Source organism: Lutra lutra, chromosome 11, assembly GCF_902655055.1.
Source record: "Lutra lutra chromosome 11, mLutLut1.2, whole genome shotgun sequence".
NCBI lineage: Eukaryota > Metazoa > Chordata > Mammalia > Carnivora > Mustelidae > Lutra > Lutra lutra.
In genome coordinates, this window is record NC_062288.1 from 917608 (window position 1) to 944638 (window position 27031).

The 27031-nt window shown below is 43.4% G+C and overlaps 1 protein-coding gene and 1 pseudogene across 1 annotated transcript; both read right to left on the bottom strand.

Annotated features, from left to right (window-relative positions):
• Positions 1–1837: 1837 nt before the first annotated feature.
• LOC125081280 (serine/threonine-protein kinase MRCK alpha-like) lies at positions 1838–25095 on the bottom strand. Its single transcript, XM_047695824.1, has 6 exons — positions 25031–25095; positions 24776–24929; positions 8523–8612; positions 6207–6312; positions 2851–2987; positions 1838–1981 (listed from the first exon to the last, which is right to left on the bottom strand). Exons 1-6 carry the CDS (start codon positions 25093–25095, stop codon positions 1838–1840), a joined length of 696 nt encoding a protein of 231 aa, XP_047551780.1.
• LOC125081583 (uncharacterized) lies at positions 14642–14933 on the bottom strand (annotated as a pseudogene).
• Positions 25096–27031: the final 1936 nt, after the last annotated feature.

Here is a 27031-nt window from a genome sequence, read left to right on the forward strand (position 1 = left end):
GAATAATTCACTAGTGGGGCTCGAAAATAGTTTTGAGTAGGCAGAAGACCAAATCACTGACCTTGAAGATGGGCCGATTAGTATGATCCAGTCTGAGAAAAGGAAAGAAAGAACAACGAAGGAAAACGAACAGAGCCTCAGAGACCTGTGGGGCACCATAAACAGTGCTAAGATACACATCGTGGGAGCCCTAAGCAAGGGAAAGGACGAAAGGGGACAAAAGAAATAATTGAGGATCTCAACTCAATAACCTAACTTTCCACCTTAGTAAACTAGAAAAAAAGAAGAGCAAACTAACCCAGAATTAGCAGAAGGAAGGAAGTGACAAAGAATGGAGTGTGGGAATTAAAGAAACAATGTAGAAAAAGAAGAGAAAACCAAGAAAAGCAAAAGTTGGTCCTTTAAGAAGATTAACAAAATTGGTAAGCTTTAGCTAAACCAAGAAAAAAATTAGAAAAGATTCAAATTACTAAAATCAGAAATGAGAGAGGGCACATAACTAACTGACCTCTCAGAAATTAGAAGTGTAAGAGAATATTATGAGCAATCACTTGCCAAAAAAATTAGAAAATCTCAAGGAATAGAAAATTTCCTAGGAAACACAAAACATTAAAGCTGACTTAGGAGGGTATGGAAATCTGAGTGGATTTATAACAAGTAGGGACTGAGACAGGAATCAGAAAACTTCCCTTTAATAGAAGTTCAAGACCAGATGGCTCTGTTGGTGAATTCTACCAAACATATTTAATACCAACCCTTCACAAACTCTTCCAAAATAATAAGAGGGGAAAGAGTACTTTCCAACTCATTCTGAGGCCATTATTACTCTAACACCAAAGCCAGGCAAAAATATATAGTGAAAGAAAACTATAGACCAATATTCTGTATTAATACAGACAGAAAAATCCTCAATAAATTCCAGCAAATCCAATCCAGCAGCATTTAAAAAGGATATTCCTATTTTTTCCCACACCATAACCAAGTGGGATTTATCCCAGGAATGTAAGGTAGGTTCTGTATCCTAAAAAAATCAGTGTAATACAACATGCTAATGAAGGAGGGACCATATGATCCCCTCAACAGTCACAGCAAAAGAATTTGCCAAAACCCAACACCTGATAAAAACACTTAACTAGAAATAGAAGGGAATTTCCTCAACCCAAAGAAGGGCATAAGCCATGAAAAGTAATGAAATAGGCTACAGGCGACGTGGAGGAGGCTGGCAGACAGCACGCTCAGTGCGGGAGGCCTGGCAGGCTGCCCGTGTGAGTGCAGTTACATGCCATAGCCGGGGCGGCGGATCCAGACACGCAGAACTAGCTCCCCGCTTGTGGGAGGCTTGGGGCAAGGGAGAATGGAGATAAGGCAAATATGGTTTGTTTTTGGCCTGACGAAAATGCTCTAAAATTAGATGGTGGTGGTGGATGTATGAGCTTGTGAACATGGGAAAACCAGCGAACAGCACACTTTAAAATGGTGACATTTATGGTGTGTGAATTACATCTCACAGGAAGTGTCTGGTTCTGAGATGCTGTCTCTTCCCTTGCCACACGTGCGCACACACACACGTGCACGTGCGCACACACACGCACACACCCACACACACTAAGATAACTTCTGAGTAAAAACCTTACAAATACCACACTGAATTATCTATACCTTAGGGCTGGTGATATAAACTTTGGCAAAAATCTTCTGTTTTGAAGTTTACATGGCAATGGAGAAAATTAGGAAGTTTAACATAAAGTTAAATGTTAATGACAGCATTTTTTAAAGAAAATATCAGAAGCCATCTTTATTCCCATTTTTTTAATTAAAAAATTCTCTCTTTCAAAGTTTACCTCATGTCAATCACTTGACTCACGACAACGTTGGGTTTGGAGTCTTTTTCTTCATCCATGTTGTACAGGAAGAGCTTGAAGTCACAGATGACAGCCAGGGCTCTCTGCCATCCCTTCCTCGCCTCTGCCTTCTTTGGGATCTTTAGTTTGGATTTAAAAACATCAACAAATAAAAACAGTATGAGCTAAAACATCACATGCTATCCAATTATTACACACACAATTAAAATAATAAACATGTTATAAATTGTCACTTTTCTTATTAAAGATGTGGGACAGAGCTGTATATTGAAATTGCAAAATAACAGGGGATTCCTGTGAAGACTGAGCATCTCTTCTAACATAAGACGTGCCATTTCAGTTCACACTCGCAATATAGTCAAATAATTTCTTTGTCCCTGGCAACATTAAATTCAAACTTGGTAACACCATGCCTCAAATTCAACTCAACTTTAAATATTTGTCAAAAAAGTTATTTTATTTTAGTGTTAAAATTTGTAATTGCGGACTGGAATTCAAAGTTCCATCACTAGTTTCCAACATTTATTCATCACAGGGTGAGGTTTGAACAGAAAACTTTGAGACATTTAAAAATATCCTACTGACGGGGCGCCTGGGTGGCTCAGTGGGTTAAAGCCTCAGCCTTCGGCTCAGGTCATGATCTCAGGGTCCTGGGATCGAGCCCCACATCAGGCTCTCTGCTCAGCGGGGAGCCTGCTTCCCCCTCTCTCTCTCTCTCTGCCTGCCTCTCTGTCTACTTGTGATCTCTCTGTCAAATAAATAAATAAAATCTTTTAAAATAATAATATCCTACTTGGGACAACTGAATTTTGTTCTCAAACTGTCTTCTCAGGATGGAACAAATGTTCATTTGCACATAATTTGCATTGCATAATGTTATAGATATTATATATATATATATAATATTTTTTCCGAATGTGCTCACAGAGTGCGAGGTGATTGATAAACTTAACGAGAGTTCATCTAAACCCCAAATATCGACACTTACCCAGACACGGCCTTCATAGGCTGTTCCCATGCCTGCCGGTGCGTCTAGACAGAGGGCACCTTTCTTCTGCTGAGAAGGCACTGGACAAGCTCTGGGAGCCTTTTCTACACAGCTTGTGTGACATGAGAACCCACATGCTTTTTGGAGGGAATAAAGAGACGTGACGGCAGGAGACACATGGTTTCCCTCCCTCACCCTCCTCTGCAGTTCGGTCCGCTCTCAGAGCATCAGCAGGATGACAGTTGCACTTCCAGCCTCCCTTGCAGCGGAGCTGGGCCTGCTGGAAGTTCCACCAGCAAGAGGACAAGAGGACATCCTGTGAGACTGAGCTGAGCAGGCTGGCTGGGAGCGGTGCCGGCTGCCGACCGCCCGCTGGACTGCGTGGACCCTGCCTCAATGGGGGTGAGGTGCCAGCTGCAGGACGGAGGCTTTATTCTGAGGGTGTCCTGGTGCTGCAGACAGGGCAGGGCCTTTCCTGATCCTGGCAGAAGCAGCGGGCGCGGGGAGTGCCGCCGTGGTGGCCACTTGCTGATCCTGACCTCTTTTCTGACCCCGAGAGCCGCTGAAGCACTCTGCTCAGAGCCTGCCCCATCACCCCGCCCTGGGAGGATATTATAAGCCCCGAATTCCCCATTTTAGATCCCGTTTTGTCTCATGCACCAGGTTGCATTTATGGTGAAGGGGGCTGCGATCGTGGCAGCACTGAGGGCAGGAAAGTTGTCCCGCTCAGCACCGTGTCCTGCAGTGAGCGCTGGACAGTGCTGGCAAGGGAACCCGCCACGGCACAGGGTCTATTGCCTAGAAGTTTCCCTCATTCCTTGTCCTAGAGCACAGTGACCCACGGTCTGATATTTCCAAAATGCAACAGATTCCAAGAGATTTTTAGCAAAGGGATCCCTTTCCTGCCATGCTTCTGCAATTCAGAGACAACAGAATGTTTGCTTAATAATGTATTGCGATGGTCTTCCATCTTTTTGTGTCTTCTTCAGTTTCTTTCATGAGTGTTCTGTAGTTCCTCAAGTAGGATCCTTTACCTCTTTGGTTAGGTTTATTCCCAGGTATCTTATGGTTCTTGGTGCTATAGTAAATGGAACCGATTCTCTAATTTCCCTTTCTGTATTTTCATTGTTAGTGTATAAGAAAGCCACTGATTTCTATACATAGACTTTGTATCCTGCCACGTTACTGAATTGCTATATGAGTTCTAGTAGTTTGGGGGTGGATTCTTTTGGGTTTTCCATATAAAGAATCATGTCATCTGCGAAGAGAGAGAGTTTGACTTCTTCATTGCCAATTTGGCATTCCATGCTCTTGGATTGGAAGAATAAACATTGTTAAAATGTCTATACTGCCTAGAGCAATCTATACTTTTAATGCCATTCCAATCAAAATTCCACCAGTATTCTTCGAAGAGCTGGAGCAAATAATCCAAAAATTTGTATGGAACCAGAAGAGACCCCGATCACTACGGAAATGTTGAAAAACAAAACTGGAGGCATCACGTTACCTGATTTCAAGCTTTACTACAAAGCTGTGATCACCAAGACAGCATGGTACTGGCATAAAAACAGACACATAGACCAGTGGGACAGAGTAGAGAGCCCAGATATGGACCCTCAACTCTATGGTCAGTTAATCTTCGACAAAACAGGAAAAAATATACAGTGGAAAAAAGACAGTCTCTTCAATAAATGGTGCTGGGAAAACTGGACAGCTATATGTAGAAGAATTAAACTCGACCATTCTCTTACACTGTACACAAAGATAAACTCAAAATGGATAAAAGACCTCAACGTGAGACAGGAATCCATCAGAATCCTAGAGGAGAACATAGGCAGTAATCTCTTCGATATCAGCCACAGCAACTTCTTTCAAGATATGTCTCCAAAGGCAAAGGAAACAAAAGCAAAAATAAACTTTTGGGACTTCATCAAGATCAAAAGCTTCTGCACAGCAAAGGAAACAGTCAAGAAAACAAAGAGGCAACCCACGGAATAGGAGAAGATATTTGCAAATGACAGTACAGACAAAAGGCTGATATCCAGGATTTATAAAGAACTCCTCAAACTCAATACACACAAAACAGATAATCATATCAAAAAATGGGCAGAAGATATGAACAGACACTTCTCCAATGAAGACATACAAATGGCTATCAGACACATGAAAAAATGTTCATCATCACTAGCCATCAGGGAGATTCAAATTAAAACCACATTGAGATATCACCTTACACCAGTTAGAATGGCCAAAATTAGCAAGACAGAAAACAACATGTTTTGGAGAGGATGTGGAGAAAGGGGAACCCTCTTAAACTGTTGGTGGGAACGCAAGTTGGTGCAGCCTCTTTGGAGAACAGTGTGGAGATTCCTCAAGAAATTAAAAATAGAGCTTCCCTATGACCCTGCAATTGCACTACTGGGTATTTATCCCAAAGATACAGATGTAGGGAAAAGAAGGGCCATCTGTACCCCAATGTTTATAGCGGCAATGGCCACAGTCGCTAAACTGTGGAAAGAACCAAGATGCCCTTCAGCAGACGAATGGATAAGGAAGATGTGGTCCATATACACCATGGAGTATTATGCCTCCATCAGAAAGGATGAATACCCAACTTTTGCAGCAACATGGACGGGACTGGAAGAGATTATGCTGAGTGAAATAAGTCAAGCAGAGAGAGTCAATTATCATATGGTTTCACTTATTTGTGGAGCATAACAAATAGCATGGAGGACATGGGGAGTTAGGAGAAGGCAGTTGGGGGAAATTGGAAGGGGAGGTGAACCATGAGAGACTGTGGACTCTGAAAAACAATCTGAAGGGTTTGAAGAGGTGGGGGGGGGTGGGAGGTTGGGGGAACCAGGTGGTGGGTATTAGAGAGGGCACGGACTGCATGGAGCACTGGGTGTGGTACAAAAACAATGAATACTGTTATGCTGAAAATAAATTTAAAAAATGATTTAAAAAAAAATAAAAAAATAACGTATTGCGATGGACTGAATGTCTGTGTCCCCCCCGAAATCCACATGTTGACATTGTAGCCCCCAGTGCAGTGAAGTTCAGAGGTGGGGCCTGTCCGTGGGAGGCGCTGGGGAGCCGTGGGCAGAGCCCTCATGCTTGGGATGAACACTCTGATGAGGGAGGCCCCTTCACCCTGTGGGGGCACAGGCAGAAGTCCGTGCTCTGCCCCCCTGAAGACCGCTCACACCAGAACCAGACTTCCGGCCTGTGAGCGCCATGTCTGTTTCTACCACCCCCCCACCCTGGCTGTGTGCTTCGCTGTGGGAGTCCCTGCAGATGAGGGCATGTGAGGATAGAGATGCCGGCCTTGGCCCCTGCTCTTCCCCGGGTCTTACCGTCACAGGCACAGCCTTGTCTTATCAAACCCACCATCAGAGATGTGCACTGGTGACACTTGGTGGGGGCCGTGAAGGACATGAGGAAAAACCGGTGGCTCTTACTCTACAAGACAAACCAACCAAGCACGGGAGGTGAAATCACGCTGAAGCGGTGGTTCTGGTCACAGATACCATTTTATGTACGAAGAAAAGCAGCTACCCGACTTTCTCACCATAATGGAAGATCTTGTCCCCTCATTCCTTCCTAACTATGAAATGTTAAGCAAGAGATCCCAAAAAATTACCAAGGAAAGAAAGAGGAGGAGGAAGAGAATCATCTCATTGGTGATCACACACTCATTAATACTGTTTGGAACCGAATAAATCGGGCCGGGCTTTTCTTTGGTCCAGTGTATCCTGAACCTTGCAACGATGCTGTCTCAACTGACAGATGATCTGTGGGCGGGTGGGACAGCCTCTGCGTGCACACTTGAATGAGGAGAAAGCAAGAAGGAACACGGTTTTTATACCTTCTGTGGAAGGAAAGAATAATTTCAAAATTTTCTCTCTAGCAAATCATGTGTTTCATTTCCTACCAATAAAAAAATCTTGAATTGGAGGGTGAAGTGAAGCAGGCTGTGTGGCTGTGGGACAGAGGCGTCCTGAGACTCTGAACCACAGCCCCACCGAGGAGAGCTGCACCTGCCATCACCATGAGCAGCAAGTTGGTGACCCGCCGAGGGTCGGCCAGTCCTTGATCAGTCCCCTTTGTCCTCAAAATTACTGTTACCCTAAACAGGCAACATGGGAATCCTAACAAACTCTGGCTTCTCCAAACACCCATCAGCAAGTCTGCCGTCCTTCGTGTATCTCCTTCCTCGTTGTACCGTGGACAGAAGGGCAGAGTCTGCAGGCCCTGCCCAGGACCCCGTGTGGGGTGGGGCTCCCCGCACCCCCTATTCAGGTCTTCAGTTTGCCCCCTTCTGCACAGCTGCACAGCACCCTCACCTCCTGGGGGACCGGGTGTCTCCAGTCCCTGAGTGCTTCTGGGCTTCTCAGGGACCCGCTGCCTGGTGACTGGTCAGTAGGCGTCCCTGTCACTCAGCGTGAAGATCCCTCAGCTCTGCCCCCCTCACCCACACGCTCACCTCCCGCCTGAAGCTGACGTCTGCACCTGCTCTTTTTCTCCCTTTCTTGGCTTTCGTTAGAAAGCAGAGATGTACGCCTTTTCTAATACACTGCGATGAACCGCAACAAAGGAAGGAAAACCAGAAAGAAGAAAATAAAATACTTTTGATGTTCAGATTGATACTGCCTTATATTCATTTTGACAGAACACTCACGTGTTTTATTCTTAGTTTTCCTTAATGTATATTTTTGTTGATCTCGGCATAGAAATATCTTCTATTTCTTTCCTAGATATTCATTATATTACAGAGATAACCCGTGTTATTTTATATATTTACCTTATTTTCAAATTACCTTATTAATTTTAGTAGGTTATTTTTCTAAACCAGAATCTCTTGGGTGTTGTGGGCAAACAGTCATACCGACCTTGTGAAAGACCGTTATGTTCCAGTGTTTATTCCAGCCATTTTATTTTCATTTTTATTGCATTTCCTAGAAATGACTGAATACTAATGGTGATATGGGGTAATTCTGTACTGTGTCTGGTTTTAATTGAAAAGATTTAGTGTTTCATCATTTATGATAGTATTTGCTATCAGGTTTGGGAAAACAGGTTTATTCTGTTTACGAATTTCCTTTTTATTGCTATTTGTTATGGCTTCTGGTTACTTATTGCTAATAAAAAGGAATGCTTTGAATATTTTGGTCATTTTTAATTATTTGTTAAATAGGCAGTACATTGATTCAAAAATGAAGGCTTTCCTCCAAAATTATAAGACTTTCTAATACATTTCTAATATGTGGTTTCAGTTTTACATTTGAATTACAGCTGAATTTGGAATTTATCTGGAAGTAAGTTATGAGATACAGGATACAGATCCCTTGAGTGGATTTCATGGCAGAACTCAGTTAATTAGTTTACCATCATCTATGATTTCTAAATGAGACTTGACAGGCACTGCAAAGCCCATTTAATAGAAAAGACATTCCCCTGAAATAGTCAAAATGTCTCACCCTGTGCTGTAATCAAACCTTAAGAAGATTTTTATAATGGAATTTTCTGTTGTGTTAATTTTTTAAATCTGATTGGAGGTTTGATGAATGTAACTGCAAAAAAAGTTTTGGTAAATACCAAGGCAGTAACAGCAAAACCAGTTTATTCTCATTTTGAAAGGAACCCGCTAAGCTTATAATTAAATCGAGTACCTTAGTTGGAAGGCGGATGCTACTGTGATATTCCTTTCTCTTTACTGTTGGAGTGTGGACCGGAAGATGAGCAGAATCTACAACCTGAACCTGGGAAATGAACATAAACAAGGGCACATTACACAGATCTCCAAAACTGTGAGGATAGAGTAATTCCCCAAGTGAGGCAAAAGAACTATACTGGTTAATAGACAAAAACATAGTAAAATTAAAATTCTTACAGTGGGGAAAAGATATTTCAAGTGATTTAGTATCTGCTTCCCTTCCCACAAACAAAGTGTGTGTTTGTCTTATACAATGTGTTGCAGGTTGGCCATTTCAAATAATATGTCGTAGCGCGTGGACCGCATTGAAAGAACACTCATCACAAGTGTATTTGGAAGGGACTTTTAATTAGTAGGTATACGATCAGAGTCCTCAAAAGACTCTTTGAAATACCTGTTTTGTAAGTGTGAATGAGAATTTAATGGCTGTACATCTATGGAAATATATTAAAATCAATTACAGAAGGTTCAGCAAGATTGAGTTAGTACTAATTATCTAAAAATATTCTTAGGTAATCTAGATCACCTTTATATAGTTAGACTTCAACAACTATATAAAACTTTGCTGTCTATATGACATACAATATTTCTTTCCTGGGAACTCAGAAAATATTTCTTGAAGTGGGAAGAATTGGATGCTTATGGCTGTTACTGGGGAGTACACTTAGTTGTAAGGAAGATGTCAAATGGTTGAGCAGAACATGTAAGTGTACAGACTTGAGGAATGTCCCTCCTTTCAGGATGGCACATACCGTGGAGAAAACCTACAAGTTTGGTAGTAAATGCAGGAGACATGGGACATTTGCCAAATTTACAAAAATACTTTTAAAAAGGCTCAAAAAAATGAAATCTTGCCATTTGCAATGTTGTGGATGGAACTGGAGGGCATTATGCTGAGTCAAATAAGTCAATCAGAGAAAGACAATTATCATATGATCTCATTGATATGAGGAATTTGAGAAACTAGACAGATGATCATAGGGGAAGGGAGGGAAAAATGAAACAAGATGAAACCAGAGAGGGAGACAAAGCATGAGAGACTCTTGATCTCAGGAAACAAACTGAAGGTTGTTGGAGTGGGGTTGGGGTTGGAGGGATGGGGTGGCTGGGTGATGGACATTGGGGAGGGTGTGTGCTGTGGTGAGCACTGTGAATTGTGTAAGACTGAGAATCACAGACCTGTACCCCTGAAACAAATAATACATTATATGTTAATAAAGTAAAAAAAAAAAATCAAGGCACGTTAAAAAAAAAAAGTTGATGGAGATTCACTGTGCTATTTACTATGTGTCCCATTAAATAGACTTTTTCATATGAATTTATAAAAATGAATATGATAAAGATTCCCTCTTAAAAATATTATTTATTGATGAATTACCCTTGTTTTAGTTTTCTTTTGTTTAAAAAGAGACCATCTTCAGTCTAAAGAAGAGATACCACATCATACCAGTTGATGCAAAAAGCGTTTGACAAATTCAACATCCATTCATGATTAAACTCTCAACAGACTGGGAATAGGAAGGACTTCCTTAATCCAATGAAAGGCATTTACAAAAAAAAACAAAGGCAAGCATTACCACTCAGGGTGAAAAATTGAATACTTCCACCTAAGAATGAAAACAAGGCTAGAATGACCACTACCACCACTTTAATTCAACATCAAGCTGAAAATCCTAGCCGGTGTTCTAGGCAAAACTGGGAAAGATAGGTATACATGTGGGGAAGAAAGCAAACTGTCCTATTTGCAGATGGTATGATTGTGTGCATAGATAATTCCAAGGAATGTCAAAGGAAAAAAAGCTTGAACTGGTAAGTTTGGGAAGATCATAGGACACGGGGTTAACACAAATTGATCATATTTCTGTATAACATCAATAAATAATTGGAAACTGATTTTTTTTACTAAGACAATATTTCAGAACAGTTTAAGGTTCATAGAAAAATTGAGGGAAAGTACAGAGATTTCCCCATTGTCCCCTGCCCCCACACATGCACAGCCTCCCCAATTATCAACATCTCCCACCAGAATTAGAATCCGTGAAATACTGACACATCATCCCTCAAAGTCCATAGTTTGCGCTAGGGTTCACTCTTGGTATTGTACGTTCTGTGGATTTGGACAAATGTGCAGACATGTGTCCACCAACATGGCACTGAATGGAGTATCTTCACGGCCTTGGAAATCCTCTACGTGTCACCTGTTCACCCTTTCTCCCCCGAACCACGGCGAGCGACAATCGCTTCACTGGACCCGTGGTTTTGCCTTTTTCAAATGTCGTGTGGTTGGAATTGTACACTATGCAGCCTTTTCAGATGAGCTCTCTTATGTGTGAATACTTTAAGGTCTTTTCATGGCTTTTCATGGCTTAATAATTTGTTTCTTTTAAATAGTGAGTAATGTCCCATTGTCTGGATGTACCATTTATCCGTCACCTGCTTAAGCACATCTTGGTTGCTTCCAACTTGTGGCATTTACGACTAAAGCTGCTATAAACATCCGTGTACGTAATTCGATACAGGGATTAGTTATCATTTTATTTAGGTACAGATCGAAGAGTGCAGCTGCAGGGTAGTGCTCACATCTGTAAGACACTGCCTGACAGCCTTCCAGGTGGCTGCACCGTGCTGCACTCTGAGCAGCGATGGTCGGAGTCGCTGTGGCCACACTGGCGTGTGGTGGTGTCAGCGTTCCAGGTTTTGGCCAGGCTGACAGGCGTGGAGTGGTGTCTCGTTGTTGTTTTAAGTTTTGCACTTCTCTGATGACATTGGATAGAAAATCCTCTTTTCACGTGCTTATTTATAATCCATGTATCTTCTGTATTGAAGTACCTGTTTAGGTCTTTGGCTCATTTTTAGTTGTTTCGTTTTTTTTATTGTTGAGTTTAAGAATTCTTTGTGTATTTTGGATAGCAGTTTAAATTTGTCTTTGCAAATATTTTCCCTCAATCTGTCAACTGTCTTTGCATTCTCTTGACATTGTCTTTACAGAGGAGTTTTTCATTTTAATAGAGCCCAGCTTATCTTTGGATACTGTGTCTAAAAAGTCATTGCCAGGGATGCCTGGGTGGCTCAGTTGGTTGGACGACTGCCTTCGGCTCAGGTCATGATCCTGGAGTCCCGGGATCGAGTCCCGCATCGGGCTCCTGGCTCCGCGGGAGTCTGCTTCTCTCTCTGACCTTTTCCTCGCTCATCCTCTCTCTCACTGTCTCCCTCTCAAATAAATAAATAAAATCTTTAAAAAAAAAAAAAGTCATTGCCAAATTCAAGGTCATCTAGATTTTCTCCTGTAATCTCTTCAATGAGTTTTATAGTTTTGCATTTTACATGTAGATCTGTGGTGCATTTTGAGTTAATTTTTGTGGCGAGTGTAAGCTCTGGGTCTAGATTCACTCTTTTGTAGGCGGATGTCCTGTTGCCGCAGCACCATTTGTTGGAAAGCCCACCTTCGCTCCGTCATTTTGCTTTTGCTCTCGTGCCAAGGATCAATTGATTATATTTATGTGGGTCTATTTCTGGGCTTCCTGTTCTGTCCCATCAATCTGTCTGTCTTTGCTTTTACAATACCACACTGTCTTGGTTACTGTAACGTTATAGTAAGTATCGACATTGGGTAGCATCAGTCCTTCACCTTGGTTCTTCCCCTTTGATAGTAGGTTGATTATTCTTGGTCTTTTGTCTCTGTGTATAAACTATAATATCAGTTTGTCAACATTCACAAAATAACTTGCCAGAGTTTGGACTGGGATTACATTGAATCTATAGGAAACTGATTTCAAAGTACTACTTAAGTACTATTCACAGCGCCTCTAAAATTTAAATACACATACACACACACATATATATAACTAAATAAGTAAATATATATTTACAAACATATGTAAATAAGCCTAACAATACATGCACAGGCTCTGTTGCCTGACAACTACCAAGCACTGATGAAAGCAGTTAAGCCCCAAATACAGGGAATGACATACCATGTTCATGAACTGGAAGATGCCATATAGTGAGTATGTTAATTCTCATTAATCTATTCATTTAATGCAACACCAATCAAAATCCCAGAAAGAGTTTTTGTAGCTATAGATGAGGAGATTCTAACTTTTATATAAATCAAAGAAACATTCTGGCAAAAGCATTTTTTAAAAACTTGTAAAAAGTCTCAGTAAAGAAATAGAAGCTGTAAGGAAGAACCAGTGGAATTTGAGAAATTTTTAAAATGCAGTAATCAGTATTAAAAATTCAGTGGATGGCTCAAAAAAAGAACAGAACAAAGGAGAGAATTCATGAACTTGATAGAACAATATAAATTATCCTATATGAACATCATAGACAAAATAGACAGGAAAAATAGGACTATTACAAAGATTTAACATCAGAGTCCCAGAAGGAGAGCATAAAGGGTGAGGCTGAGAAAGTCCTCAGAAAAATAATGTCTGAAAATTTCCTGAGTTCAGCTAAAGACATAGACAATAGATTCAAGAAGCTGACTGATTTCTGAATAGGATAAACCCAAAGAAATACATCCAAGACAGAATGTAGCAAAACTTCTGGAAACTAAAGGCAAAAAATTAAATTAAGAAAAATAATAATGAAAGGAGCCAGAGGGGAAAAAAATGTATTAAATGCTCATTGCGAAATGAAAGACGCCAATCTGAAAAAGCCATACGATTCCAGCTGTATGACAGGGGAAAGAGCAAAGCTGTGAAGACAGTGGAAAGGCTGGTGGTTTCCAGGATTTGAGGTGGTGGAGGGAGGGAGGGAAGAATAAGTGGGGAACAGGTGTTGTTAAAACAGTGAACTGCACGTTTCTGATACCGCAGTGATTGATCCGTCTGTTACCTGTTTGTCATTTATCCGGTTGTACATCCATAAAGTGTGTGATCCAAAACGTGAACCTTAACAATAGACTTCAGTTAATAATAATAATAATAATAATAATAATAATAACGGCTCATAACTATAACAAATGTGCCTAACTAACGCAAGTTGTTAACAATGGAAATAACTGGGATGGGGGCGGGTGGGTAGTGGTGAGACAGGTAAATAAGAACTTGTACTAGCCACTAAATTTTTCTAGGAATGTAAAACTAGCCCCAAATAAAGTCCACTAAATTTTTCCGAAGATTTTATTTTTTTTTTAAGATTTTATTTATTTATTTGAGAGAGAGACAGTGAGAGAGAGCATGAGCTAGGAGAAGGTCAGAGAGAGAAGCAGACTCCCCGTGGAGCTGGGAGCCCGATGCGGGACTCGATCCCGGGACTCCAGGATCATGACCTGAGCCGAAGGCAGTCGTCCAACCAACTGAGCCACCCAGGCGTCCCCCGAAGATTTTATTTTTTTAAGAGGTTCCTTGGGATGCCTGGGTGGCTCAGTTGGTTAAGCATTTGCCTTCGGCTCAGGTCATGATCCCAGGGTCCTGGGATTGAGCCCCAGGAGCCCTGCTTGGTTCCCTTGCTCAGCGGGGAGCTTCCTTCTCTCTCTCCTCTGCCCCTCCCCACCCCTGCATGTTCCCTCTCACTTTTTCTCTGTCAAATAAATAAATAAAATCTTTCTGAAAAAAAGAAAAGATATTTTTTCTTCCTTTTTTTTAAGATTTTATTTATTTATTTGGCAGAGCAACATCATAAGTAGACAGAGAGGCAGGCAGAGAGAGAGAGAGGAGGAAGCAGGCTCCCTGCCAAGCAGAGAGCCCGATGTGGGACTCGATCCCAGGACTCTGGGATCTGACCTGAGCCAAAGGCAGAGGCTTTAACCCACTTAGCCACCCAGGCTCCTGAAAAGATTTTATTTTTGAGCAATCTCTATACCCAATGTTCAGCTCAAACTTAAAATCCTGAGACCAAGAGTTGCATGATCTACAGACTGGGTCAACAAGGTGTCCCTAAAGCCCACTCATTTTTTAAGTGATTTTTTAAATCAAAACAGTCTCAAAAACTTGGAGAGTACTTGTCTGCAGTATACCTGGGACGGCTGCAGTAAGTTCTCTACACAGAAGGGAAATGAAGGAACCAAAAGGAAGGAAGAACGTGGCAAGAGTGAAAATACAGGTAAATAGGATAGATTTTTTTTTAGAAGCCTCTCAAAGGGTGTCCCTTCCCTTTTACTCCCCCAGAGGAGGAGAAAAATGATCATCAGTGGCAAAGGACAGCTAGGGAAGCAACATCCAGACCCGGCTTTACACTCAGGAAGGGGCAGTGCATCCCCTCCTTGTGGCCTCACGCTCAGGAAGGGGCACTGCATCCCCTCCTTGTGGCCTCATGCTCAGGAAGGGGCACTGCATCCCCTCCTGTGGTCTGGGTGTTCTACACATGGAGAGAAACTTTTCTAGGAACAGACTGTAGAGATGATCCCTGAAAGTATGGTCTTGGTAGATTTTCTAAATTATGTTAGCTGGTTGAAGTGACATTGTAACACTGTTAATATCCCTCAGTGCAGAGAGAGAGATGTAACACAATCCTATTACAAAGGAGGAAGAGTGATGTAAAGGGAGGTGAAGTTGCCACACTTCATTTGGTCAGATAAAGTGTTGACACAATAGAGTAGTAAATTATATATCCATAATGAAATGTCTTAAATAAAATGGACCAGTTTTTCCAAAAGTACAAACTACCACAGTTCACCCAATAGGAGATAAGTAATTTGAATAACCGGAAAACTATTAAAGAAATCAAATTTTTAACTTAAAAATTCCCAAAAAGAGGTGTGACTGGGTAGCTCAGTGGGTTGAGCCTCTGCCTTCAGCTCAGTTCATGATCCCAGCATCCTAGGATCGAGTCCCGCATTGGGCTGCTCTCTGCTCAGCAGGGAGCCTGCTTCCTCCTCTCTCTCTGCCTGCCTCTCTGCCTACTTGTGATCTCTGTCTGTCAAATAAATAAAATCTTTAAAAAAAAAAAAACAGGATAGGGAGTCAAGATGGCAGAGAAGTAGCAGGCTGAGACGACTTCAGGTAGCGGGAGATCAGCTAGATAGCTTATAGAAAGATTGCAAACACCTACAAACCCAAGGGGAGATCAAAGAGAAGAAGAACAGCAATTCTAGAAATAGAAAATCAACCACTTTCTGCAAGGTAGGACTGGCAGAAAAGTGAATCCAAAGCGACTGGAAGATAGACCGCGGGTGGAGGGGCCGGCTCCCAGCAAGCGGCGGAGCAACGGAGCACAAAATCGGGACTTTTAAAAGTCCGTTCTGCTGAGGGACATCGCTCCAGAGGCTTAACCGGGGTGAAGCCCACGCAGGGTCAGCGTGGCCTCAGGTCCCGCAGGGTCACAGAAGGATCGGGGGTGTCTGAGTGTCGCAGAGCTTGCAGGTATTAGAAAGGGGAAGCCGGCTACAGAGAAGAGCCGAGGAGTGAGCTCTAAGCTCGGGGTTACCTTGAATTGGTTGCAGGCTCAGTCAGCTCGGAGCATGGCCGGAGGCCAGGGTGACGGGAGTAACTGGGCGCTGTGCTCTGAGGGCGCACTGAGGAGTGGGGCCCCGGGCTCTCGGCTCCTCCAGGCCAGGGACCGGGAGGCCGCCATCTTCATTCCCGCCCTCTGGAACTCTACGGAAAGCGCTCAGGGAACAAAAGCTCCCAAAAGCAAACCCAAGCAGATTACTCAGCCCGGCCCCTAGTAAGGGCAGTGCAAATCTGCCTGGGGCAAAGACACTTGAGAATCACTACAACAGGCCCCTCCCCCAGAAGATCGACAAGAAACCCAGCCAGGACCAATTTCACCTACCGAGGAGTGCAGGTTCAATACCAAGGAGAGCGGCGGAATTCCAGAGGAGGAGAAAACAAAGCACGAAACTCATGGCTTTCTCCCCATGATTCTGTAGCCTTGCAGTTAATTTAATTTTTTTTTCTTTTTCAATTTTTTTTCTCTTCTTCTGCCAAAATTTTCTTTACCTTTTACCCTTTTCTTTTTTAACGTTTTTTAGCTAGTTTATCTAATATATATATTTTTTCTTTTTTATATGTTTTCTTTCTTTGTTTTCTCTTTTTGTTTCTTTTTTTTTTCTGAACCTCTTTTTATCCCCTTTCTCCCCGCCATGACTTGCGGTCTCTTCTGATTTGCTTAAAGCACATTTTCCCGGGGTCTTTGCCACCCTTTTAGTATTTTACTTGCTCCTTCATATACGCTTATCTGGACAAAATGACAAGGCTGAAAAATTCACCACAAAAAAAAGAACAAGAGGAAGTACTGAAGGCTAGGGACCTAATCAATACAGACATTGGTAATATGTCAGATCTAGAGTTCAGAATGACGATTCTCAAGGTTCTAGCCGGGCTCGAAAAAGGCATGGAAGATATTAGAGAAACCCTCTCAGGAGATATAAAAGCCCTTTCTGGAGAAATAAAAGAACTAAAATCTAACCAAGTTGAAATCAAAAAAGCTATTAATGAGATGCAATTAAAAATGGAGGCTCTCACTGCTAGGATAAATGAGGCAGAAGAGAGAATTAGTGATAGAGAAGACCAAATGGCAGAGAATAAAGAAGCTGAGCAAAAGAGGGACAAACAGCAACTAGACAATGAGGGGAGAATTCGAGAGATAAGTGACAACATAAGATGAAACAACATTAGAATAATTGGGATTCCAGAAGAAGAGGAAAGAGAGAGGGGAGCAGAAGGTATATTGGAGAGAATTATTATAGAGAATTTCCCTAATATGGCAAAGGGAACAAGCATCAAAACCCAGGAGGTCCAGAGAACACCCTCAAAATCAACAAGAATAGGTCCACACCCCATCACCTGATAGTGAAATTTACAAGTCTTAGTGACAAAGAGAAAATCCTGAAAGCAGCCCGGGAAAAGAAGTCTGTAACATACAATGGTAAAAATATTAGATTGGCAGCAGACTTATGCACAGAGACCTGGCAGGCCAGAAAGAGCTGGCATGATATATTCAGAGCACTAAACGAGAAAAACATGGAACGAAGAATACTATATCCAGCTAGACTATCATTGAAAATAGAAGGAGAGACTAAAAGCTTCCAGGACAAACAAAAACTGAAAGAATTTGCAAACACCAAACCAGCACTAGAGGAAATATTGAAAGGGGTCCTCTAAGCAAAGAGAGACCCTAAAACTAGTAGATCAGAAAGGAACAGAAACAGTATACAATAACAGTCACCTTACAGGCAATACAATGGCACTAAATTCATATCTCTCAATAGTTACCCTGAATGTTAATGGGCTAAATGCCCCAATCAAAAGACACAGGGTATCAGAATGGATTAAAAAAACAAAACCCATCTATATGTTGCCTACAAGAAACTCATATTAAACCCGAAGACACCTCCAGATTTAAGGTGAGGGGGTGGAAAAGAATTTACCATGCTAATGGACATCAGAAGAAAGTAGGAGTGGCAATCCTTAGATCAGATCAATTAGATTTTAAGCCAAATACTATAATAAGAGATGAGGAAGGACACTATATCATACTCAAAGGATCTGCCCAACAAGAAGATCTAACAATTTTATTTTTCTTTAAAGATTTTATTTCTTTGACAAAGAGAGATCACAAGTGGCCAGAGAGGCAAGCAGTGAGAGAGAGAAAGAGGAGGAAGCAGGCTCCCTTCAGAGCAGAGAACCCGATGCGGGACTCAATCCCAGGACCCTGAGATCATGACCTGAGCCGAAGGCAGAGGCTTTAACCCACTGAGCCACCCAGGTGCCCCGAAGATCTAACAATTTTAAATATCTATGCCCCTAATGTGGGAGCAGCCAACTATATAAACCAATTAATAACAAAATCAAAGAAACACATCAACAATAATACAATAATAGTAGGGGAATTTAACACTCCCCTCTCTGAAATGGACAGATCATCCAAGCAAAAGATCAACAAGGAAATAAAGGCCTTAAATGACACACTGGACCAGATGGACATCACAGAAATATTCAGAACATTTCATCCCAAAGCAACAGAATACACATTCTTCTCTAGTGCACATGGAACATTCTCCAGAATAGATCACATCCTCGGTCCTAAATCAGGTCTCAACCGGTATCAAAAGATTGGGATCATTCCCTGCATATTTTTAGACCACAATGCTCTGAAGCTAGAACTCAATCACAAGAGGAAATTTGGAAAGAACCCAAATACATGGAGACTAGACAGCATCCTTCTAAAGAATGAATGGGTCAACCAGGAAATTAAAGAAGAATTGAAAAAATTCATGGAAACAAAGGATAATGAAAACACAACGGTTCAAAATCTGTGGGACACAACAAAGGCAGTCCTGAGAGGAAAATATATAGCGGGACAAGCCTTTCTCAAGAAACAAGAAAGGTCTCAGGTACACAACCTAACCCTACACCTAAAGGAGCTGGAGAAAGAACAAGAAAGAAACCCTAAACCCAGCAGGAGAAGAGAAATCATAAAGATCAGAGCAGAAATCAATGAAATAGAAGCCAAAAAAACAACAGAACAAATCAACGAAACTAGGAGCTGGTTCTTTGAAAGAATTAATAAGATCAATAAACCCCTGGCCAGACTTATCAAAAAGAAAAGAGAAAGGACCCAAATAAAATCATGAATGAAAGAGGAGAGATCACGACGAACACCAAAGAAATACAGACAATTATAAGAACATACTATGAGCAACTCTACGCCAACAAATTTGACAATCTGGAAGAAATGGATGCATTCCTAGAGACATATAAACTACCACAACTGAACCAGGAAGAAATAGAAAGCCTCAACAGACCCATAACCAGTAAGGAGATTGAAACAGTCATCAAAAATCTCCAAACAAACAAAAGCCCAGGGCCAGACGGCTTCCCGGGGGAATTCTACCAAACATTTAAAGAAGAACTAATTCCTATTCTCCTGAAACTGTTCCAAAAAATAGAAATGGAAGGAAAACTTCCAAACTCATTTTATGAGGCCAGCATCACCTTGATCCCAAAACCAGACAAGGTTCCCATCAAAAAAGAGAACTACAGACCAATATCCCTGATGAACACAGATGCGAAAATTCTCACCAAAATACTAGCCAGTAAGATTCAACAGTACATTAAAAGGATTATTCACCACGACCAAGTGGGATTTATTCCAGGGCTGCAAGGTTGGTTCAACATCCGCAAATCAAACAATGTGATACAACACATTAATAAAAGAAAGAACAATAACCATATGATATTCTCCATAGATGCTGAAAAAGCATTTGACAAAGTACAGCATCCCTTCCTGATCAAAACTCTTCAAAGTGTAGAGATAGAGGGCACATACCTCAATATTATCAAAGCCATCTATGAAAAAGCCACCACAAATGTCATTCTCAATGGAGAAAAACCAAAAGCTTTTCTGCTAATGTCAGGAACACGGCGGGGATGTCCATTATCACCACTGCTACTCAACATAGTATATGTGCTGCCGAAGCAAGCACATGCTACTCAACATAGTACTAGAAGTCCTAGCCTCAGCAATCAGACAACAAAAGGAAATTAAAGGCATCCAAATCGGCAAAGAAGAAGTCAAACTATCACTCTTTGCAGATGATATGATACTATATGTGGAAAACCCAAAAGACTCCACTCCAAAACTGCTATAACTTGTCCAGGAATTCAGTAAAGTGTCAGGATATAAAATCAATGCACGGAAATCAGTTGCATTTCATACACCAACAACAAGACAGAAGAAAGAGAAATTAAGGAGTCCATCCCATTTACAATTGCACCCAAAACTATAAGATACCTAGGAATAAACCTAACCAAAGAGATTAAGAATCTATACACAGAAAACTATAAAGTACTCATGAAAGAAATTGAGGAAGACACAAAGAAATGGAAAAATGTTCCATGCTCCTCGATTGGAAGAATAAATATTGTGAAAATGTCTATGCTACCTAAAGCAATCTACACATTTAATGCAATTCCTATCAAAGTACCATCCATTTTTTTTCAAAGAAATGGAACAAATAATCCTAAAATTTATATGGAACCAGAAAAGACCTCGAATAGCCAAAGGAATATTGAAAAAGAAAGCCAAAGTTGGTGGCATCACAATTCCGGACTTCAAGCTCTATTACAAAGCTGTCATCATCAAGACAGCATGGTACTGGCACAAAAACAGACACATAGATCAATGGAACAGAATAGAGAGCCCAGAAATGGACCCTCAACTCTATGGTCAACTCATCTTCGACAAAGCAGGAAAGAATGTCCAATGGAACAAAGACAGCCTCTTCAATAAATGGTGTTGGGAAAATTGGACAGCCACATGCAGAAAAATGAAATTGGATCATTTCCTTACACCACACACGAAAATAGACTCAAAATGGATGAAGGATCTCCATGTGAGAAAGGAATCCATCAAAATCCTCGAGGAGAACACAGGCAGCAACCTCTTCGACCTCAGCCGCAGCAACATCTTCCTAGGAACATCGCCAAAGGCAAGGGAAGCAAGGGCAAAAATGAACTTTTGGGATCTTATCAAGATCAAAAGCTTTTGCACAGCAAAGGAAACAGTGAACAAAACCAAAAGACAACTGACAGAATGGGAGAAGATATTTGCCAATGACATATCAGATAAAGGGCTAGTGTCCAAAATCTATAAAGAACTTAGCAAACTCAACACCCAAAGAACAAATAATCCAATCAAGAAATGGGCAGAGGACATGAACAGACATTTCTGCAAAGAAGACATCCAGATGGCCAACAGACACATGAAAAAGTGCTCCATATCACTCGGCATCAGGGAAATACAAATCAAAACCACCATGAGATATCACCTCACACCAGTCTGAATGGCTAAAATTAACAAGTCAGGAAATGACAGATGCTGGCGAGGATGCGGAGAAAGGGGAACCCTCCTACACTGTTGGTGGGAATGCAAGCTGGTGCAACCACTCTGGAAAACAGCATGGAGGTTCCTCAAAATGTTGAAAATAGAACTACCCTATGACCCAGCAATTGCACTGCTGGGTATTTACCCTAAAGAAACAAACGTAGTGATCCGAAGGGGCACGTGCACCCGAATGTTTATAGCAGCAATGTCTACAATAGCCAAACTATGGAAAGAACCTAGATGTCCATCAACAGACGAATGGATAAAGAAGATGTGGTATATATACACAATGGAATACTATGCAGCCATCAAAAGAAATGAAATCTTGCCATTTGCGACGACGTGGATGGAACTAGAGGGTATCGTGCTTAGCAAAATAAGTCAATCGGAGAAAGACAACTATCATATGATCTCCCTGATATGAGGGAGAGGAGATGCAACATGGGGGGTTGAGGGGGTAGGAGAAGAGTAAATGAAACAAGATGGGATTGGGAGGGAGACAAACCATAAGTGACTCTTAATCTCACAAAACAAACTGAGGGTTGATGGGGGGAGGGGGTTGGGAGAGGGGGGTGGGGTTATGGATATTGGGGAGGGAATGTGCTATGGTGAGTGCTGTGAAGTGTGTAAACCTGGCGATTCGCAGACCTGTACCCCTGGGGATAAAAATATATGTTTATAAAGCTGTAAAAAAAAAAAAAAAAAAGAAAAAAGAAAGGATGAATACCCAAGTTTTGTTGCAACATGGACGGGACTCGAAGAGACTATGCTGAGTGAAATAAGTCAAGCAGAGAGAGTCAATTATCATATGGTTTCACTTATTTGTGGAGCATAACAAATAGCATGGAGGACAAGGGGAGATGGAGAGGAGAAGGGAGTTGCGGGAAATTGGAAGGGGAGGTGAACCATGAGAGACTATGGACTCTGAAAAACGATCTGAGAATTTTGAAGGGGTGGGGGGTGGGAGGTTGGGGGCACCAGGTGGTGGGTATTGTAGAGGGCACGGATTGCATGGAGCACTGGGTGTTTTGCAAAAATAATGAATACTGTTATGCTGAAAAAATAAAAAAAAAAAAAAGTTAAAAAAAAAGTTAAAAAATAATGTTCTCCTTTTTATTATTTCATAGTAACGTATTAGATGATTAACCCAGAAAAAAAAGTCAAATGGCAGTTGAGTTAAAATTCATCTAGTTTCTTAGGCTGAACGTTCTGCCTTTGGCAAGTAGAACTCCTCAAGGTCTTCCGTCATCTCGTCAGGACCATGTGATTAGTTTTCCAGCTTCTTATGTTATTGTCAGAGCATGTGTTTGGGAACGGCACCAGGATTTGTCAGGTCGCAGAGAGGACTTTCCTCTAGGGCTCAGGCTGTGTGCTTGGACACTTGGTCTTGTCCAGCTTCTCGGTTTTCCTTGAGTGCCTTCAGATCTCTTGCTGGAGGTTGTCACTGGTTTCCCAGCATCTGCTTTGCATACACGGTGCCTGCTTGACTCTTTTTTCTTAAACTAAGTCAGATACAGTCAGTGGCAGGATTTCGTGGTGAAGGATGGTGGCATTGAATTGTGTTCAGGAGCCATTAGTGAACAAGTAAATCGTTCAGTTTATTTTTCAGAATATATTCTTTCTTTAATTCAGAGCAGTCAACTGAGTCGTGCCTGCATGTTTTATTAGGAGGAACATTTGGTCATAACATTCCTAGACCTGCCACTTCTTCCTACTAACCGTCACGGGGTTGCTTTTGCAGGGTAGGAGGGGACGCTCCGTGTTTGCACAGCTCAGAACGTTTTGGCAAGGATCACGTAAGATGCTGCACGTAGAAACGTTTTGGAAGGCACTCAGCCCTATCCTTATGCTCTAATGAGTGCATAAGTGTATTATTCGTACTTTTAAGAAAAGTTGTCCTTGTCTCCAAGGATTAAAAAGAGAACAGTACGTCACACAAAATACAGAAGCCTTAAGAAAAAGTGTAGTTGGTGGTTTCTAAACTGTTCTGACGTTGGCTATTTTGTAGTCTTTCCTTTGGAAGACAACCAAGAAAGCCAAAATACCTCTTAGCAGAATACAGGAGGAGATACATAAAAGGGAGGGCGAATGGAAAAATTACTATAATATGAGGTTCTTAAATACGTGGGGTTTGGACAACTTAATTAGAAAATGGTGTAACTGCTTTTTTCCTTTTAAAAGAAAGCCCTTTATCCTACAAGTATTGATTTACCTGTATAAACACTTCAACGGTGTATTTGTTTTTCCATGCCGGGCGTTACTGTGAGTATTTCGCAGGCATTGACTCGTGGTTCTGGTGACAGTCCTTTGAGGCGGGTCTGACTGTTCCTTGTTTGACAGAGGAAAGACCTGGAGGCATGCAGCAGTGTCAGGCCTGCCCTGGTCCACACCTGGTGAGGCAGGGGGCCAGATCTGGAACCCCTTGTGATGACTGCCGTGGCCAGGCCCTGCCGTGGGTGCCAGACATCCTGTACTGGCCCCGAATCCCTTCTGTTAGGTTCTGGTTAGGGAGCAGGTGCAAGAAAGGGCCGTGAGTGCTGGGAGGGACACAGAGCTTTCTGGGCATCTCCGTCCGTGGCCTCTGCCCTGCAGCGTGTGTTCCTGGCGGTGACTCCGAGGGTGCGGTGCTGCTCTGCCCGCACTCCGTGCAGATCCGTGGAGCAGCCGACGGAACGATTCATCCACACGGAGGACCGACATCAGGAGCAGGAGAGCACGGCCTGGCGCTTTCCCTGCTGGCTGCCTCCCCTCCCTTGGCTGAGAGTTTAGTCATTGCTCAGAGTAGCTGTCACATGTCAGAAGTCAGGCAGTGCAGCGCACCCGCCTGTCCCAAAACCTGCTCTGCAAGGCTGCCGTTGGCTAAAGCCCAGTGTCTCCAGGTACGAGGAGGAAGAGGCCAGTCTTTGTTAGACTTTCGGGAAAGGCAGGAATCAGTAAGTCGTTGACCTACTGTAGATTCTTCTTAACCACTTTTGGCAGTGATGGAAGAGCAGTTATGAGTGTGTACGACGGTGGGAACGTTTCCAACATGCAGTTTTCATCCACTGCGTAACTAATGCTAAAGCTCTGAAATTAAGCCAAGTTGTTTGACTTTCTCATCGCTCGTCAGTGAAAAAAGGAGTGGTGTAAAGCGGAGTCTACAGAATGATTTAAAGTCTTGTTTTTAGCAAAAATAGTTCTTGTCCGTAGCAGGTGTTTTGTTTTTGAAATGGAGATACTGGAGGAGAGCAGTTCTGGGGCTCATCTGCTCACTGAATCACGGAGATTCGGGGTAGATAGTCCTGATTCAGAGGCCCCATTGTCACGTGCAGAGGGGGACTTGCCTCATTCTGGTCAGAAGTGGGGGTGGCGGGGGCTCGCCTGCAGGCATGGGGCAGAGAGCGCACTGAGGAGGAGGAGGAGCTCCTCGCTCGGGCGGGGGGGGGGGGGGGATGCCCGGTTCTCTAGCGTGTGGCCGCTTCCCTCGTTCTCGTCCGATTTTCCCCGAAACCTTTCACTGGCAGCGCGTGGCAGAGGATGGGCCGTCAGGGTCAGGGTCACGTCCTCTGTGTTGGTGATGTCACGGGTCTGATGCTCAAGACCTAAGCACCTGTGTGACGCCATTTGGATCACATGGGACAGTCATCAGCTTCGTTACCATAAAGTCCCACACTTAGCTGATGTCGATGTCATCCGTGCAGTGACTGAGACCTCTCGGGAATGGACGTCAAACGGCTCTTCATGTGCTTTTCGTAATAGGCTGTGTTGGTGTCCATTTTAGCTGCCAGCGGGAAGAGGCATGTTTGGGCTTTCACGTGCGCATGTCTTGGAGGAACTGTGAGATGAGCTGTTTATCCCATTCCAGTCCGGTCTGATAAAAGAACGGACTTTTAAAAATATGTTTTAAAAAGTGTTTAGGTGAGGGAAGTCCAGTAGTGTTCTCCGTTCATTTGTTAATCAGACGTGCAGTGGCTGTCAGGTAAGGCCGGGGAGTCTGGTAAGCGCAGGGTCAGGGAGGGGGACTGGGTTCGTGCCGCCTGACAGAGGGGCACGGCTGAGAGGCAGGGAGCAGCTGGCGCAGGAAAACTCCAGAACTCCAAGCCCGTAGGAAGAGACGAGGGGCCGGGTCACGCCTGCGGCCTGCCTGCCTGCCTGAAGCAGCGCGGTCCCTCTACTCTGAGACCCGTGCCCCGTGGTTCCTGACCGGAGATGAGCGCGCTTGCTCGTGAACCGAGGGCGCGGCTGGGAACTCGCCGCAGCGTGGCCGACGGCAGCAGGCAGGTGCCCTGAGCCAAACCCAGCTCGATGGCAAGAGACCCGCAGTGCGGAGCGTGAAAGCTGAGCAGCCAAACCCAGCAAGTACGCTAGAGCTCGCCCCGGGCGCCCGCTTCCCGGCCCTAGACGGGGCCTGCGGCACAAGTCTGACGGCTGTCCGGGTGTGAGTCCTGCTCTGGTGAAAAGAGCTAGAGGAAGTCCTCTTCTCTCTGGGTGATGCCTCGTTTTAGGACCACTTCAAAGTCTTCAGGTTCAGAGCCGGTCCGTGCACTGTTTATTCTAGCCACCGCCGGGGCGTGTAGCCTGCCTGCTGGGGCGTGTGGCCCGGCGCCGGAGCCTGCGAAGATGAGCGGCCGTGAGCCGCCGCGATGGGCGGTCCCGGGTTAGCGGGCGCCGTCCGTTCCCGCTGTTACACCCGCGTTCTTCTCAAGCAGCTCTTGTAAACGATGGCATTTCCCTTTGTGCTGCGCATCTCAAGTCCCCGGACACTCACGCGGAGAGTCGGGCGGAGAGCGAGCGCCGCGGAGCCGGAGCAGGTGCACGCCGCGTGCTGGCGCCGCTCTCCGAGGAGGGAGCACCTTTGTCTGCAGGGCCTGCGGGCTCTTCTACTCGTCTTGTCTTTTCCTTTTAAAAGTCGGTTTCCAGTTGTCTCAGTGTCTGCTGTGGTACGTTCTGCTAATGGGAAAAGGCTTTAATACCGTGTCACACGTTAGTAAAGCCTCCATGTGGTTGGTTGAGGAGTTAAAGCAGGTGAAGTCGCTGGGCCTTGTGTGGCGGAGCTAGCGTGGCAGAGAAGCAAGAGCCAGGGTCGCGCGGCCCCGCTGATACCTCATAGGGGCGGCCGGGTAGCTCATGCCGTTCTCAGGCTTGGGGAATCGTTTGGCCGAGAGTCATCTCAGCAGATCCCATATAATGTACAACTCAAAGACGGTTTCATGTGGCCATAAAGTGACAGTATTACTAACTAAACTGCTTGGTTATTTTCTTTATTCTGTACTTAAAGAATGAGATGTTTCATCCACTGAACGTCTTATTGTAGATGTGCACTTGGATTTGGAGGACCGCCTGGCAAAGTTCATGAAGACGGAAGAAGCCATCATCTACTCCTACGGGTTTGCCACCATCGCCAGTGCGCTCCCCGCTTACTCCAAGAGGCGACATCGTGTTTGCGTGAGTAGCTTCACCTGTGCAGCCCGTCAGAGCTCCTCTGGAGCGAACGGTGATCCTCCTGGGGAATGCCTTTGTTAGAGGCTCTCTGCCCTAGGTAATACTGACTTTCTGCTTAAAGAGGAATCTCCACGACGGCATTGGTGCGGTGCTGAGGAGACCGTCACTAGAAGGATGGCGAGAGCATTTTTCTCTTAATTGATTGGTTTTATTTATTAATGTTGGGAAGCCAAACTTACTCCCTCTGTAGCTCTGTGGCAGCGTAGTGTC